Below are 15238 nucleotides of genomic sequence, written 5' to 3'. Positions count from 1 at the left end.
TAATTTTCAGGGGCCTGCATACCCACAGTGGGGACCGATGAAGGTAAAAGTAGTGAGGGCTAAAGCTATAGCTAGATGGAACTTTTTCTCTGCCAGTCTCTCATCTTCATTCAGGAATAATGGGACGGTTTTGCCAAGGACTGAACCAAGTTTGGAGAGGCTTTTCCATTAGGCTGAGAGCTGCGTGAAGCCTTAATGTTCCAGGATTTACCACCCCTGGCCTAAGGACATGCATACTGCTTAGAAGGGTTTGGGTGCCCACTTGTCACTAAGGGTCATATTCATCGTAACTGCTTTGAGGTTGCAACCCAAAATCTGCTTCTTAGAGAACAATCTCCATTGCATACAGTAGCATTTACTTCCAAGCAAACATTGCAGTGTAAAGCTAGTCAAGTTAGATTAACACCTCTGAATCGTACAGCTGTTAAATGTTTCAGGGGAGGCTGTGCCAGTAGGGTTCATAATCCATTGTAACTGTATGAGAGCTATCCACGGTTCTGAACACCATCCTGAAATAGGTTTGCCACCATAAAGCACCATGGAGAGCTCATATAAAGCAGAAAAGAAAAGCTACAATGGATGAGAGATCCCACTGATCTAAGAAGTCATCAGTCTCTCCTACAGGAAGGCTGTGCACCATCAGCATTTGATGTGTGTTAATAAAATCATTCTTAAAAATATTCAGCAATCAGTCAAAATTGAAATATTTAGCTTATAAACAAAATATTCAAATTCATAGTTTCCAACCAACTACAGGCATTTGGGATAAAACCAATTTTGTGCAAAAATATCAAAATGTATTCAGAACAGACAACACTTTAGTTACAGTAGTGGATTATCTTTATTTGGAATTTCTATGGGGCATGTGACCTGTTGGTTCTCTTAAATTTCTAAAGCCCACTGTGAATGTTGTGTTAAACCAAATCCAGAAGTAAATAAAAAACAAAAAGCAAAATATGTATGCACTGTGAACCACCCAGAGGGTGTTGGCTATTGGGCAGTATAGAAATGTAATAAATGCACCATTTTAAAGACATTTAATATAGGAAAACTTTTCTGCTTGTTGTTTGGAAGTTCTTTACAACTACTTTAACAGAAAGGCCAGGACTTGGAAAAGGTGTAAGCACATCTGTCCTTATGAAAAGCTATACAGTTGCAATGTAATATATATTTGTCCTTTACACATATCACCTCTATATTTGTACAAGCTATTTAGAAATACTAAAAAGTTAACTACTAAAAACTCATTGGTATAAGCTTTTCATTTTTGTTTTAAAATTGTAAACACATAATTTTACCATATATTTTGCTGTTCTGATCCTGTATATGCATTTACAATATGACTTACACATACAATAATCTGGGAAAAGAAAAGGCATGCTGCTAAAATCATTCTGCTACATGATCACCCTTTTAAATCATTAGAGAACATCATTCCAGGATGACTGGAACACACAAAGATCTTGCACAAACCAAGGCATGTGTTAGAGAGTGAGATCAGGCTTATAACTATCTAAAATGGCTGCAACTTGCCAATGGGCAAGATTTGTAACACTATTCAGGATTACACCAGTCATTTTTTTAACAGAAAGAATCACATAGATTTAATAATTCATTTAAGGTCACCATCTACAGTTCTCTGCAGAAAGTCTAAAAGTTGTATCAGTGTTGCTTCTTAACATATCCCCCAACACTCTATTAAAAGAAAGACAAAGTGATGGCTTGATGATACAAGGATATGTGAAAAAAATGTATTACAGTGGAACTGTTTTCTTGTAGATATAGCCAAACCTAAGACCAAGTTTTCTAGTAAACAATGCTTGACTTTGTCGTCTCCTCCTCTTCTCAGATGCATACCTCATGGCTTTTACAACACGTAGAACTCAACTGGCAGATTGGCATGTGCTAGATATTAGAAATACCAAAAGGTTAGTAAATCCTTAAGCCTTGAAAAACACATTATTAGACTGCATAGTTAATAAGCAAGAAGGCTCTGTGCATTACTCCTACCAGTTTACAATTCTGCAATCAGGAATTCTAGATTTTTTAGGTGAAGGAGACTAGAACATACAACCAGAATTTAAGTTGTATCTCCCTTAGACACCAGACACCAAGGTCAGAAATTCATGTTGTAAAAAACTACCAATATATTCTAAACAATGTGGGTTGGGTCTAGACTTATTTATGCTTAAGGCAGATTAAAATCAATTGGACTTTAATAATAATTTGCCTCATAGACTGCAATGAATCTACTCTAAGCATGACTAAGTCTGGACCCATCTTAGTATTTCCTTTATTTTATTTAATGGTTTCTCAGTGGCCAAGAACCAGGGAAGAGAAACCCTTTTCTGGACAAGAAACAAGCTGAATTTGCTGTTGCTTCCAATTTTGAATTTTGGAAGGTGAGATATGATAATGAAGACGGTTACACAGATAAATTAGAGAGATAAAAATGCGCAACTACAAGTTGTACTATTTTCCTACATGGCATCCTTTCTGAATGTTACAAACCTATGTTGACATCTGAATACAGAATTAACCAGGCATTAAGCATGTGGAATTATAACATTAATAGTTGTTGTAAGATGCCACTCTTTTCTTGCTCACAAGATTGTACGTCTTAGCCTTTTTTTAGTTCTTATTTTTTGTGAGATGCTGTTCAGTGTGATATTCTTGTAATTTAGTGCAACTGGTTTCTATTCTTTAAATACACAGATCAGTCAGCAGTTCTGTAAAAACACTTGCGCTGTATTTTCAGCTGCTAAACATATAAAGAGATCCCTTGTTCCTTTTGGCAAATGATTACAGAAGCACCTGCAACATAGACAAAACTAGTGCTAGGTCACAGAGATATGAGTTTTCAGAAAAACCTCTTATTACCAACACAGTAGACCTCCCCATTGCTTTATTAAATTTCTGAATATGCAACTGTAGCAAATAAAACAAATTTTAAGTAATTTAAAAAAAAAATCTCTTTCCCTTTGCAAGTAAGCATTCAGAGCATTAAATGGTACAAAAAAGTTTCCCTGTCAGCTTACCAAAAATGTAAAAATTGACATTTATTAAACACCCCAGATTTTAATACATAGCTTAAGAATGTGGCAGGGCAGAAGGAAATTAGTTTTTAAAACCTGCATTTACCACCAGCAATACATTAAAGATCTAGAATCTTAAAAAAACAAAACAAAAAACATGAACAAAAAAGTGCCAAAGGACAGTTGACCCAAATCACCAACTACTAAAATGCTGTTTAGTGCAGCTGTAAGCTATACTGATATTATTTGCACATTACCACAAGTGACATGTTGGAGTTCCATATTAAGTGTAGTAGCAGCAGTGTCAAAAAAATAACAGTTTCAGATAGCACCCACGTCATGGTAACAGCACCCTAGGCTTTTTGTTTAATTAGTCTTCTTACAGGTACTGAAATAATAATTAAGATTTACACTAGCAAGTTAAGGTTAGAACACTCAAGCAAATAAAGATAAATCCCATTTGGTCCACAAAAAAATTCACATACGTATTTAACTAATTATGTTTTAATAGACCATAATAAACCTCAAAATTAAACACAGAATTCAGGAGTTTGGGCTGACCAAAAAAAAGACAAGAATACTAAAGAGCATTTTCCACCATTTACTCTCATTATCAAAAATATTTTTCAACTCTTCTTGCAAAACAGAAACAAAAAAGTACATACCGAACACTTACATCACATTCTTCTTCCTATGGCTTTAACCCCCACCCCCCACCCTGCCCTACCCACAGAAAAGACAGGGGAAAAACAAACTGGAAAGCCAACAAAAATGCTATTTGACCACATTCACATAAAAAGACACCATGGTACACTACAGAACAAAAACGAGGCATCATTCAATTGGTGTCCAAAACCTTTTACTTTTCAGACCTCGTAACCATCATTGTACATGCTTTGTGCCAAATCCAAAATGTCTGATGATATAATTCACTGGCAATGTTACTCAACAAACAATTAGATGGCAAGTATAACAGGGTTTTTGAAACTGTGGCATTAATTTTCTTTAGGCTGGCTATTTTTAAATATTGCTCTACTTCAGGACATTGTCCTTTAATATGGGACATAGAGTGAAATCTAACACTGCATGATAAGTCCACTTCCACTTCTCCTTCTCCTGCTGCAATTCCCCCAAAAAATGCTTCCCAGAAGGTTCCCCTACCCTCCAGAATAGATTGCTGGGGGCAGGGCACAAATCTGCAGAGAAGAGGACTCTTGTTGTCTCCCTGTTCAGCTTGATGAAAACCATTCCATCAGGGGAGGGGCTAAGTGACCACAACTCAGGCTTCTCTGTTCTAGTCAGCCCATAGTTTATGCAAGGTGAGGAACTTAAAATCTTTTAACACATTCCTACAAATGCAGGCTTGATGCAAACTGGTATATCTTCCATTTTACAGTTTATCTTTTCTCATAGCATAATTACCTATAATGATTAAATCTCCTGCACAGCGTGGGATATGCAACTGCTCTTGTAGGATTGGAGTATAACAGCAGTATCCATGCCTATGTCATCCTTGGCACACCACTGCTGTTCCAGGTATGGCTGCACTGTAGCATTAATCTTGCTTTCAACCAAGGCCCGCTGTGCCTCACCTTTGTGCATCCAAAGGTGCCCTGCCCCAGATAAGAGCAAAGCAAAGCAATGCATAGGTGGGACTGGGGGAAAAACAAGCACCAGATCTTAAAGGAGCACCATGAGAGCATCTCAGCTGAAAGTCTGACAGTGTCACATGTCCTGAACATCAGCAGCATGTCAGGGCAGGGCAGAAGGGTAGTTTACATTCCTGTGACAACTAAAATCTAATGTAAGGATACACTGATGTCCCATTAACTTTGGCATGAGAATTAAACTGGTTTTATTTTGTAGCTAACTAGGATAACACATTTCAAAATATAGTTTCTATTTCATAAGGAGGTCAGCGACAATATCCTGAAAAAATATTAACGGTATGATACATCATGAAGTAGACTAATGACATCAATCTGTGAACATTTAAAAAGGTGTGAAAATAATAAAAATCTTAGAAGGCTGCTTCATGTCAAAGGAACTCTAACTGGAATTTTCAAAATATTTCTTAAAAGAAGTAGTACAAATATTTAAGAATTTTGAGTGACACCAACTGAAGGTATGGCCCAGTTTGATCATTTCTTTGCTTCAGAACAGCACATATGTGTTGGACAATTACAGTTATTTTCACTTTTGAACAAGTTTAAGGTGCTAAATTACTAATTTCCCAATCCACAAATAACGTGGTATTATGAGGCCAGCTGTTTATATTTTTACTAGATTTCTACTATGAGCATGGTGCTAATTTTCTTTCAAGATTGACACTAACCATGGGTACACCATAAATTAGAACAATTCTGATGGACTGACTAGAAACCATTTCTGTATATTTAACCAATCTCTGATTAAGCACAAAGCATGAACTGGCACAACAAGGTCAATATTTGCCAAAAAGTAATTCTGTATTAAAAATCATTTACATTAGCATTTGATCTGAAACTATGAGGTGCTGTAAGAACTAAAGACAGTTTCAGGGTAACTCTGCAATTACTGTCAAAACTATTTCCCAGACACTAACACACAACATAGCAATGAAAAACACTTGATACAAGTGATCTATATGCAGGAGCTCCGGTAAGTTGAACAGAACCATAGCTGCCTTCAAAATTGTAGCAGTCCCCTTAACAAAGGCAGGGGAAAAAGACAGAAAAGAAAAGAAAAAAGAATGACTCAGCAGTCATATCTCACGTCTATAGTTTCATCCAAGTTCTTATCATCGTTTGTACTGGCAGCTAAAAATGTCGTTACTGGTGACCCTGTCACATTAATTACACTGGTACTTGTGCTGGCATTGCGCACAGCAATGCTTGTCACATTAATGCCCAAAGTAAGCCTAGTCTGCTCCAAGGCCTTTTCTGGCACTGCAAATGCCTCCAGTTTTTTCTCCCCATTAGCCATATATGAATTTTGGCAGCCACGACATATGCAGTCTAAGCAGGCTTTACGGTTTGAGTAGCAAGGGCAGCGTTGGCCACGACATGTAAGAACACTTGGATTTTGGGTGGCTCGGCCACATTTGCACCCCTTCTTCTCTTGTGCCTTTTTGTACACAGTTTTTGTAGGACTTCCTGGCACCACGTGACTGCTAGGATTTTTTTCTTTTGATTTTGTTTTTAGCATTCCTGATTTGGATTTAGGATGAGATTTCTTGGCGGTATGGTCTAGATTCTTTTTCATGCTTTTATTTGATAACAACACAGTTTTGCTTATTTTAGGAGTAGTGCCTCCATTGGGTACAGTTGCTATAGGCTGCAAGGACATCTTTGCTTCCTGTTTTACCGTTACAGGAGCTGAGGCTCCCAAAGTTGGACCACAAAGGATCCTGGAAATTGGAAGGGGCTGAACTTTCTCACTATCACTTTCTGATCGTGATCGCTTTCTGTTTAATTTTACTACCTTAGGTGTTGCAGCTGTACATGAAATCCCATGAGGTGAAGCACCCATTGACATGAACATGTTATGGCTAGGAGGTGGGGTAGAAAGCTGCAAAAAAGGGCCATTGGATAGATTGGTTTCCAAACCGTGTTGCAGATTAGAACTGCAGACTTCTGTGTTAGAGTCCAAGCTCCGTAGCACTTCCTCAACACTAAGTAAAAGAGAATCACCAGGTTTGATGTCTTCACTGAAACTGTGGAGATCAATGCTTGTTGCACACAAGTCACTAGGAGAAACTATATCACAGATAGGCTGAAGAGTGCTAGAAATATCTTCAGTTTTTATGTACTGTCCAGGACTACATACGTTAACTGCATTTGTATGTTCAGGGGAAGGAACATTTACTCTAAGTTTATCTACCGACAGACCATTACAATTGGGCAATCCATTAACAGCAGAGCCTTTCACATCAGAGTCATATGTGCTTTCAGGTACAGAAGAATTACTTGCTGGTGGCTCATTAGCATGCTCTGAGGTTGAAGGTGATGGGGAATGTGTCAAACACAATGCCAAGGTTTCATCAGATGTTTTTTCTGTATCTTCATGGAGTGGAGAGCCATCTTTAAGCAGAGTCAAAAGATCTGGAGAAGTGTCAACAGCTTGCTTAATATCTCGTGCCAGTGGTGTTTGCGTTATGTACTCACATAGTTTTTTATAGCAGTTCACCAGAATGCTTAATTGTTTATTTTCTTCAAACTGCTCATAGTCCTTACACCAACTACATGATGGTTTCATCATCATCTTCTTGCCTTTACAGCTTTTGCAGACATAATGCTGACATGTGGAGTTTGTGGGTGCTATTGGATCTTGCAGAAGGTTTCCTAAAAGGAAAAAAATATATAAAGATTTAAAAGGATATGTTTTAAGTTAAAAGGAATATTTAATGCCACAGCTGTACTGTTTTATTTGATAAAGCTAGACACAAAACTGCCATGTGGATCAACAACATATACAATAATTTGGTGCTGATTATTGTTCTGCTATATAATGAAATTATGTTGACATAACTCTTACCACTGCTACAGTTAGAGTAAGGCCCAAGAGAGACTATAATTCTGCAATCAATGAACAATGTTTGACAATTTTACAAAATTGCAACAATCTTCAATTGATAGATCTTAGGCTCTATTGTGTTTTCCAGTAGTTATATCACACCAATGCTACCAAAGTCTCAGTAGTGTCTGTTCTTGAAAAAAACTCTAGATTATATTTGCAAGGTAAGGTAATTCTATCATCAAAAAGAAGTACAATTCAACAAATTAGCATGTTTTTGAAATATAATGCTCTGCAAGCAGAATTGTTTTGAATTCAAATGGCTTGACTTACAGCACTGCTATATTCAAGTGCAAAGAACACATAAGGGTCAAACCTAAGTAAGAAAAAGTGTATCACTCCATGTCAGATGGCTCCCATGCCTTCAACTGTGAAGAAAGGGGCAACCTCTTTCTCCATGCACAGAATGACTGTTGAGCAAAAAATGATTCTCTCCCCCCATGAACAGAACAAAGTGCTCTTCTTTGGTCCCATTCACTGTTATCATGCTCCTCTCCCATATGCTTCTGGCATGCCAATGCAACTTTCAGAAAGAAATAATTTCCTACACCTCTATCTCAGCCCATTAACTTCAGATATAATAGATACAGATATAATTTGTGGAATCAAAACAGTTTTGGAGAGTTTAGGGAGTATACTTATAAGAGAGATAAATTTAGTACCAAATTTAAGTGTTTGGCATAAAGTGACAGAATACAAATCAACATCAGGTAAGTCTGATAATGTAAAAACCTGCGAGTAAATAAACATTTCATTTATTGCATTACTGTAAAAATCTAATAGCTAAAGCTCAAGAGATTATAATCTTACAAAAACATTATTAAAACCATATACATGCAAACATGTAAATGTATAGCAGAGAGAGATATAACTTGTGTAAAAACTATTTTAAACAATCATCAAGCAATCAAGCAAAAACTTCAAGACCTGATTAAATCCTTATCATACCCTTAGAGAAGAGCATCTTACCCTGGTGCCAGAAAGATAAAAACACTGGTGTTGGACAGAATTTCTCATGAAGATCATTCCAGAATGGGGAAGGGGGAGCCACCAAGAAGGCTCTCTCCCTTCTGAGCCTCCCTCAAAAGAGTTCCCTGGAAGAGACCCTGAGATAATGAACGTAGTGTACAGGTTGGTTCATGCTAGAAGATGCATGGCATCAGGTATTGTGCTCCTGATCATGGTAAACTTTATAGATTAAATCTAGCACTTTGAATTGGGCTTGGAAGAATACAGGCAGCCAGTGTAAGTGGGCTAGAATTGGTGTTACACATTCAGTCTTCCTGGTTCCTGTTATCAAGCTGGCTGCTATGTTTTACACAAGCTACAGCTTCTAAACCATCTTCAGAGGTAGCTAACACAGCATACATTGCAATAATCTAATCTGGAATTTACCAGAGACAACTGGAGCCACATTATCCTTATCCAGATGGAGGGGTAGCTAGATCACCAAATGAAGTTGGCAAAAGGCACTCACAGGCAACCTGACCCTCAAGTGACAAATATGGACAGAAGAGAACCCCCAAGCTATGAACTCACTCTTTCAGTGGGAGTATAACCTCATTCAGAACAGGCTTGTCTGAACTGAGTTTCAATATATTACCCATCACCAGTCTATTGTCATAGCCAGGAACCAATCTAGCACATCAACAGCCTCACCTGAAAAGGAGAATTGGAATGAGGCACTACAGTAGCATACTAATGACAGCACACTCTGAAATTCCAGATGACCACATACAACAGTTTCATATAGATATTAAATAACAAGGGAGATTAAAATGACCTCTGAGGATTCCCACATGGAGAAAATCCACAGGGTTGAGTAATATTCTCCAAGCATCTTCCAACTTGCCAATATTCTAACCTTCTGGAACAAACCATCCAAGTAGGAACAAAACCACTGTAAATGACTACTTTCTACTCTTAACTTGGACAATCAGCCCAGAAGGATACTGTGGTCAATGATACCAAAAGCTGCCAAAAGATCAAGCAGAATCAATAAGGTCATCCCACCATGTCTCTTTGCTAATACAGATTACCATGCAAGATGACAAAGGCTGTTTCTGTGCCAAAAGCTAGCCTGACCCCCTAACTAAAATGGAGTAAGATGAAAAATCTTATTCAAGAACATATACTGCTTATTAGTAACCACCTACCCACAAACCTTGATCAGGAAAGGAACATTTACCAGTGACCTAATGTTAAGATTCTCCAAATCCAAGAAGGGTGGAGGAAGAAGCCATATGCAGCCACTCAAGAGAACAAAGCTCATTCCCTACCTACGTAGCAGCTGGCATGCTGGGTGAAGAGGGCAAATTCTGCTGGGATTCCCCAGAGTGCACCTTGTTGGCACAGTAACCACTAAGCACACAACCAAGCAGGGGCAGGGTCCTGCTTGGATTGAGTACAACACAGTTTCTCCTGCTTCAGGCAGGCTCTCTCTGCTAGGAACAGCAGTGGACAGTTTCTGACAGCTGCCTCCAAGAGCCACTTGGGCACTTTTGGGAAGTGCTCCCCTCCCCTTAGTGCCCCCGTGTCCCCTAGAATACCAGTGGGTAGGGGGGAGCACAGCAAGCCTACTATGTCTGTTCATTTGTCCAACACAGCAAACCTCAGTCTACTTTTAAAGTTGGGGCTTTAAATTAGGAACCCTAGGTATGAAATTCATTTTTGGTATGAATTCACTAACTGGCCTTACAGCAAGTCCCTCATTCTCTTAGGTTCAACCTCCAATCTCCAATAGAGAATTATCAATACTGCCTTTTCTTAAGGGTTGTCATTGTTTCAACAGGACAACATATAAAAGTACTATCAACAATACCCTCAAGTGTTATATAAATGCTAGCACTGTATATAATAGACTGGAGACCAATCAAGGGTGGTACTACCCTTTATCTCCCATTCCAAACTTCCTTTAAACTTGGCTAAATATATGCTGTAGTACAAAAAAGGAGAGATTGTGGTCTCCCTGTAAAAATTAAACTATACAAAAGGTTCCTAATACAATGTAGGAGAAGGGTATTTACTATCTGCACAAACCAAAACTACCACATCAGTGTTTCTTTAATTAAAGTTGGGAAGATACATTAATATAAAAGAATTCTAAGAATTCCCAGAAATCCCAAAATTATATGGCTATGCTGCTCTTCAGCAGTTGCATGACAAAAATATGCTCTGTTTGGAAAACTGCTACAACCTTGTAGCCCCTTCTACAAAGTGTCACAGATTTCATTTTTGCAGATATGAAATAGTTTTGAGTGCCAGAAAAATAAGTTTACCACCTTATACAAGGGAAACTTAAGAAATACATGCAATAATGCAGAAAACTTAAAAATATAAACACATTTTACGCACATGACAACAGCACGGTCTTCATACCAATTCCAATTCTGTTGTTATTTATTTCTATAAAAATAAGATCAAATTGCAATTCTTAAATAATGACAGCTTTTGGAATTAAGTCTGAATGTGTCACAAATACCAATCATGCTTTTCTAAATCTTAAATACGAATTGCATCCAAATCTCCACATGGTACAATGTATCCTAGGCAGGTACCTAAGTATTAGCATTTCTTGAGCTTCAGCTGATTAGATGATTTGTATCAAAACAGTGATGGGTCAGAACAACTGCAACTAAACAACAACAATCAAAATAGTCATTCTTGTCTTAGACTTTGTTCAGTATCAAGTAAAATATAAAAATCCTGAGTATGAACAGTAACTGAAAGACACAACACAGACTGGTATACCGATGACCTCTTTAACCAATGTGCCCTAAATTATTATTTATTACATGCATTTATACTCTATTCTATCACTTCAAGTGCTCAAGACGGCTTACAAAATATATAAAAATACAATAAATATAAAACTACTATAAAAACATTAATTATTAAAACAATATAAAACATCAGTATAACATTATGTGACTGTGAAAAAGAGGAAAGAAATAAAATAAAATCCTAAAACATTGATTAAAATAACGATCAAATAAAAAGGTCTTTACCTGGTGCTGGAAAGAATATAGTGTTGGCACCAGGCAGACCTCTCTGGGGAGCGAATTCCATAGTCTATAAATACTTATAGTGACCCTACTATGTGAATTATTTGCTGTCTCAGTTCTAGGAATCATGCCCAACTTAATCTCATTTTTAAAAAGTACCATCTTTCAATTTATTACTTCAATTTTAGCTCTCAAACAAGCACAAAAGTTTTTACCTCTCCAATATTTCCAAAAGAATTGCATGAATCTAACACACCATTAGCAAAAGAAAGTATGCAGAGCTCTGCTGCCTTTTTCCATTGCATGTGCTAGCAGACCACATGGTAAACCTAAGATCTTTAAGAAGCCTACATTTTTGTTGTGCTCCCCTTATGTTATGCAGTGATGCACGGTGGAATTTTTTCTGATGCTACATTTTTCTGTAAAAACTTGTTTACACCACATATGTCTGTGTTGATCTATAATTGTTTGGGCAGTTGTATTGCAACCATTCATGTTAAATAGTCTAAATGAGCTTCTATATGTTATTCTTCTAAAGCACGTATGGACAACCCCTAGTGCTTTTACCTACTGGGAAACTGCAAAATAAGATATATTTTGTAACCTTCCCTGTACTCAATGCAGTTGGCTCCAAACTGGCTTTGACTCAGGCATATGCATTGCTCTGTGCATAACAGTGGAATTTTAGAGAAGTGCTTCATTTCTTCTATTGAACTTGGGAAGTTAGAAGTGCTTGCGTAAGATCTGTTAGTCATCTAGTACTTGCAATTAGTTTGACTTAAATGATGTTAAAACACAAAAAGACTAACATGTGGCATCCCTACAGTGAAAACACTGAAGGAAGGAAGACAGTTGGTAAATGTAAATATTGTGAGCAGGAGTATTTTAACAGTACAAGAATAAAAAAGAATTTACAACATGAATACTGTCCTGAAAAAAACACAAAATGCATAAGGGAAACTACTACCAAGTGGTATAATTCATTCAGTGCATAGGAACATTCTTCCCATTCTACTTTTTCAGCAGAACTCTTATCACTAATGTTATACAAAACTTCCATCATAGCAAGGTAAAGGCTGGGCTGCAGATAGCATTGTTTGGTTTTAGGCAAGAGATTCTCAGCTGTTCATTTGCTTATGTCTTTTTTGTGTGTTAATGTTACTTGTAAACAGGTTCAAATGAAAGCTTTGCTATCACATCACAACAGGGGTCCCAACCATTTTGAATTCATAGGCACAGTTGGACTTTTGAGACAGTGTTGTGGGCACTCTCATTAAATACCTGCCATGGGATGGCTGCTTATTCACAAAGTGGCTACCACAGTCAGCATGGACAATCACAAAATACTCATTTCCCAAAAAGTAAACTGGTGAAGTTAAAATAAAAGTTGTTTAGGAATAAGTACATAGCACAGGTGGGAATCCCAGTTCCAAAACACAAAATTACACTTTTGAATCTAACTTTGTGCCAAACTTGGCCAAGAAATAGGATAGAGCTGAAGTCCCAACTGCCAAATCACATATTTCTACCCACAATAAATAACAAAATACCCATTTCAAAAAAGGCAAACTGGTGATGCTCAGAGAATACATATAGGCAAAACATCTCTCCCTCACCACCACCACCACACACACACAAACCACAAATTACGGATAGGACACCAGACAGACAAAATCCAGGCAAACCTCACACCCAAATACAGACACACACCGCCACCACCACTAGGCCACCCACCATTTTTATCTTCTAAGTATACTTCTAGAATCTGTCTGGGACGTAGAGGCACTGAGAATAAAGGTGGCCTTGGAAACTGACATTAGGTTGTAGTATGTTACTGTTACTATTTTAATAGTCAGGAAGAACAGAAACCCCAAACTTTACGAACTATTTACCACTTGAGCCATGTATTTATTTCATTCAAACTGTTTCAGAAATAAAATTATAATAATAATTTATAATTGATGAATAATATGAAGCATGCAGATACTTTGAAAAAATAAAATATTGGACAGATGCAAGAACACATGAAGTGCCAATAACCAAAGACAAAACAGTAAACATTATTGAAGCATACCACCTAAAAAAGGAAAGGTACTGTAACATGGAAAGGGTCCTGAACATAGATAAAAACCTATGCTTTATTCATATAATCTCCCACTTTTTTAGGAATAAAATTCAGGGAACACAAATTATTTACATTTCCTCTGAAAAGTCACAGGATGCAATGTATGTGACCATGCATGTGCATGCATTTATGTGCTGGAGAGGGGATGGTAAAAAGTGGAATGTGGTGGAAAACGAGGGAGATTTCCAATCATGCAAAGGGACATCTAAATCCAAGCCATTTTCTCAGTCTACTGGAACATATCAGAGAGTGAATTTTGTTCTACTTGTAGGGGGAAATTTCCAATGTCTCTACATTAATTTTATTAGTACCATAAATGCCATATATACACACAACAATTGTACAGTGTCTAGTTTTCAAAGAAGATGAAATATATCAAATATTACTTGTATAAAGGAAAATGAACAGAACCACATACCTTATTGCAATGGCACTACTAATAGCAATAATGCTACCTAACAAATAATAAATAATGCTACAAGTACCTAACAAAAATCCTGGCTGAGGAACGCTCAGAGTTGCAGGCCTCCAACCCTCTCTAAACATGCACAAGATTGCTCCCTAACTTTAGAAAAATGCATATTGATAAAGGTCCGTCCTTGAATAGTAGTTCTCATTTGGGGAAGAGATGGTTTAGAAGTATTTAAAATATTGCTAAGCTTTTTTTTACTTAGACTATTGAAAGTAGCTTAAAAATTAAGAACACTTGAAAAAGCAGCAGACTTTATGCAACTGAAACTTTTATATGGCGAGGAGGAGATAATATGGTCTCTGTGAGTATGGGGCATTCATGCCCTTAAGGTTCCTCTTCTTGTCAGATATGAATGCAAAAGCATTAGGAAAATTTGGAAATCTACAATAAATATTCATCCTTTAGTTCCCAACTCAACATAAAGCATAAAAGTCAACAATGCACAAATGGAAGGCAGCTTGGGAAACAAGATATTCCTGTTCCTCTCCTCCCACTTCCAGTAGTCCCAAAGAAAGCCTTTGCACACCTACCAAACATTGTGAACTGTGCCTTACAATGCCAGAATGAGAGAAGGAATCACAAGTACTGGGAACTTCATGGGAGAAGTACAAGATACCTACATTTGACTTTGGCCAATCCCTCCCCTCACCAAAGAATAAGGGAAAAAGAGACTGAATGTTCTTACTCATGTGAGTAGATTTCACTCCCTATTTTTACTTCATATTATGTCTTTTCACTCAGATTGCATAAGGTCCAGGAATCAATCTCCCACAATTCTACTGAAAGAATCTCAACTTGCATAGTTGGGAAAAAGTTCTGCCTAAAATTTGAGAAAGATGCTGTTACACAAAGCAGACAATGATCGGTCAGATGGATCAGTGGTCTGACTCTGCACAAAGTCCGATAAACTGACAAATTCATGTGGTTAGAGAGCTGTGACCACATAGTCAGCTCTAGCAACAAACAAGGGGCCTCACGGGGATGTATTGTATGGATGTGACTGTTGTGAACTGCTCAGAGACATTTGGCTACTGGGTGGTATAGAAAT

The 15238-nt window shown here is 37.4% G+C and overlaps 1 protein-coding gene and 1 long non-coding RNA gene across 2 annotated transcripts in view; one reads left to right on the top strand and one right to left on the bottom strand.

The window, feature by feature from the left end:
* The first annotated feature begins 1027 nt into the window (after nucleotides 1-1027).
* On the top strand, nucleotides 1028-7413 carry LOC123025823. Its single transcript, XR_006415194.1, has 2 exons — nucleotides 1028-1928; nucleotides 7294-7413. It is a non-coding gene; the product is annotated as an uncharacterized LOC123025823 (long non-coding RNA).
* The window catches only part of MSL2 (MSL complex subunit 2), a 17741-nt gene continuing 6026 nt past the window's right edge, over nucleotides 3524-15238 (bottom strand). The window contains exon 2 of the mRNA XM_044434878.1: nucleotides 3524-7357. Within this exon, the coding sequence (XP_044290813.1) occupies nucleotides 5772-7357 (1586 nt within the window). The 3' untranslated portion in view covers nucleotides 3524-5771. The remainder of the gene's footprint in view (nucleotides 7358-15238) is intronic.

The sequence above is a fragment of the Varanus komodoensis genome, unplaced genomic scaffold, assembly GCF_004798865.1.
Source record: "Varanus komodoensis strain SLA01 unplaced genomic scaffold, ASM479886v1 scaffold1, whole genome shotgun sequence".
Lineage (NCBI taxonomy): Eukaryota > Metazoa > Chordata > Lepidosauria > Squamata > Varanidae > Varanus > Varanus komodoensis.
The sequence above is the reverse complement of the archived record's forward strand: the minus strand, read 5'-3'. Positions and strand labels throughout refer to the sequence as shown.